Raw genomic sequence first — 2,645 nt, 5'->3', positions numbered from 1 at the left:
GAGGGTCGAAGACCGGACCAGCTCCAGGCAGGGTGAGGCTGTGGTGGGGCATGGTATAGGCGGTAGGTGAGTCCACCCTCCCATCTCACCTTGGGAAGCCCCTGCTGCAACAGGACACTTAACTGCTTTCTGGAGAAGCCCATCCCTGAGGCAGAATGGGGGCAGCCACGGGCTTGGTGGGCGTCCTCGGGGCCTTGGCCAGAGGGGCGGGGGCCGCAGGCTTCGGAGCAGCCTGCAGGAGCACGGGCTTGGCTGGGAGTCCAGTGCCTACGAACTTCGGCCGGGCCTCTGATGCTAAGGGTTTCTGTGGAGAGCAGAGTGTGAGGAGGGCTTCCTGGGTCATGTCAGTTTGCTCTCAGGAACCCCACGTTGGCCCAGGAGAGGTGGAGGGGGCTCCTGGTTTAGAGAGGTGCAGCGATGCTCTGGGGCAACACAGCACTCATGGGGGGCCTCTGGGGCTCACCTCTGGGGGGAAGGGTCTCGGGGTGGGACTCAGGGGCTGCTGCTGGAGTGCCATGGCCTGCAGGGTCATCTCCCGGGCCTACAGAGAGTTGGGGTGAGCGGGTAGGCCCAGCCTTGGGCCCCCGGCAGGACACCCCAGTCCCCTGGCACTCACCAGCAGTACTGCCTGCTTGTGGATGAAGGCTTGCTGCAGGGCCAACGTGGAGGCGTCCAGGCCTGGAACTGGGGTGACCGGGTTGGGAGGCATAGATCCAGAGATGAGGGAGGTAGGAGTGGGAATTCCCTACCCTTCCCACCCTGTCAGCTCACCCCGCAAGCCTGAGGCTGCCTCTGTTCTAGAGCTGAAGCTGCCCTGAGCACCGTGGGGCCCCGCCGAGCCCAACCCTGAACCCGAGCTGGAGGAGGCACTGACTGGGCTTTGGCTCTGGGGGTCTCCTGGGGGGGCCTTCAGTGCTGCTGCTGCCATCTCCACCTGGCTGGCCTCCCCCTTTCATGCGGTAGGCAATGGCTGTTGGCTTCTCCACGTCCCGGGGGGGCGATGGCTCAAGTGACTGCCCCAATGCCACACTCCCCAGGCTCCAAGGCAACGGGCACCTGACACCGCCCCCACCCCCTCCCAGGGGCCCCCCTCCAGCCACCCCAGGGCCGGGCTGCAAGAGGCTCCTGTGCATGCGCCCTGCTCTGGCCTTCAAAGGCCCGCTGAGTCCCTACCGCATCCCCGCAGGACAGCACGGGGTCGAAGAGGCTGTCCAGGTAGCAGTCCAGCCCCTTGTGGGGCACAGCAGGCTCTCCAAGGCTGTCCGAGTCTGGTTGGGTTGGGGGAAATTCAAATTCTTTCCTCCTGCTGATCACCCCTCTCGCCCCCAGGCTCCCTCCCCACCAGAGACAGTGGCCACTGCTGGTGGATCTTGGAGGGTCACTGTCCCTCTCTGAGGCTCAGGCTCCCCATTTGTACCGTTCTCATTGTGGCTGCAGTACCCATCTGAGTTGGCCACTACAGGCATGAGCCCCTGGGGCTGGGGCTTGGTGGGTGCATCATCGTCCGAGTCCCAGCTGTTCCCAAACACCCTGGGGGATGGGGAACACAGCAGCTGAGCCCCCCGGCAGACCCTCCTCTGTACCCTGGAGTTCTCCCTTTGAAGGTAGGCCCCCTTCCTGAAGCCCTCAAGTTCAAGTTCAGCTCACAGCCACCAGCATGCAGGAGGGAGGGCCTCGGGCTGGGAGAGACCACCTCTACCTGAGGCCTCCCCTGCAGGCCGGGGGCCCCTCCGCACCCACGAGGAAGTAGGCTTTCCGTCGAGGGAACTCCCTGAGCAGCTCAAGGTCCGACACCAGGTCCAGCACATAGTCATGGCCGGCCAGCTCTGCCCACTGGACCCCGTTCTTCATGGCCACTGTCCAGCCTCGCCAGCCGTCAACCAGCCCCCTGGTGATAGCACATGGAGGGATGGGAATGAGGGACGGCGCCAAGAGGTACCGCCCGGGGAGACCCTGGATGGAGCCAGACACGTGACTGGAGCAGACCCTCCGGGACTGGGGGACCTGGTCTCCCGCCCCCACCTCCTCCTTCCTGGGTGTGCAGGGGTGTGCTGGGCGGGGCACGCCAGGAGCCAACCTGTGCCTCAGAATGTCTCCGGCCACCTCCTCCCCCGTACTCCAGGACTGCACCGGGCAGGAGAACAGGTCACCTGGGCAGCAGCAGGGGTGGGGCTTGGCTCCAAGCATCTGCAGCCCATCCTGCCGCCTCCCCGCTCTCGTCCTGGGCCCTGGCTGCACATCCTCACAGCCCTGCTCCCAGCCCCAGTCCAGGTCCTGCCCTCTCTCCAGGATGCTCACAGCAGGGCCACCCAGCTTCTCCTAACCCCGGGCTCTGCTGCCCCTCCACGGGAGGCAGGGGAGGGCAGCTCACCGTTGAAGCAGCCCACGTCCAGTGCCATGCCAGCCTTCTCCTGGGTGGCTGTCCACTCAAGCTGAGTTGGAGGGAAGGTGCGGGCAGCCCCAGAGACCATGGCCTGCATGAGGCGATGCTGACACACGGCCTGGAAGCCACCGCGCCCATGATCAGACACAAACCTGGCAGGTAGGAATTGGAGCAAGGATGAGGCTAGCCAGATGTGGGGGAAACCCTGAGACTGGTCAGGGATGCCCAGGCCAGCCCAGAGATCTGGGGTTGGGCTGCCAAT

General features: G+C 65.2%; 1 protein-coding gene across 1 annotated transcript in view; it reads right to left on the bottom strand.

Moving 5' to 3' along the window:
* Positions 1-2,645, bottom strand: part of MYO15A (myosin XVA) — a 46,278-nt gene that overhangs the window by 20,142 nt on the left and 23,491 nt on the right. The window contains 10 exon segments of the mRNA XM_010843167.1: positions 1-38; positions 124-304; positions 464-541; positions 617-684; positions 875-1,004; positions 1,174-1,280; positions 1,382-1,530; positions 1,700-1,888; positions 2,078-2,150; positions 2,372-2,535. Coding sequence (XP_010841469.1) covers positions 1-38; positions 124-304; positions 464-541; positions 617-684; positions 875-1,004; positions 1,174-1,280; positions 1,382-1,530; positions 1,700-1,888; positions 2,078-2,150; positions 2,372-2,535 — 1,177 coding nt within the window.

The sequence above is a fragment of the Bison bison genome, unplaced genomic scaffold (assembly GCF_000754665.1).
Source record: "Bison bison bison isolate TAMUID 2011002044 unplaced genomic scaffold, Bison_UMD1.0 scf7180017864180, whole genome shotgun sequence".
NCBI lineage: Eukaryota > Metazoa > Chordata > Mammalia > Artiodactyla > Bovidae > Bison > Bison bison.
Note: the sequence above shows the minus strand (reverse complement) of the source record. Positions and strands in the feature narration are given on the sequence as shown.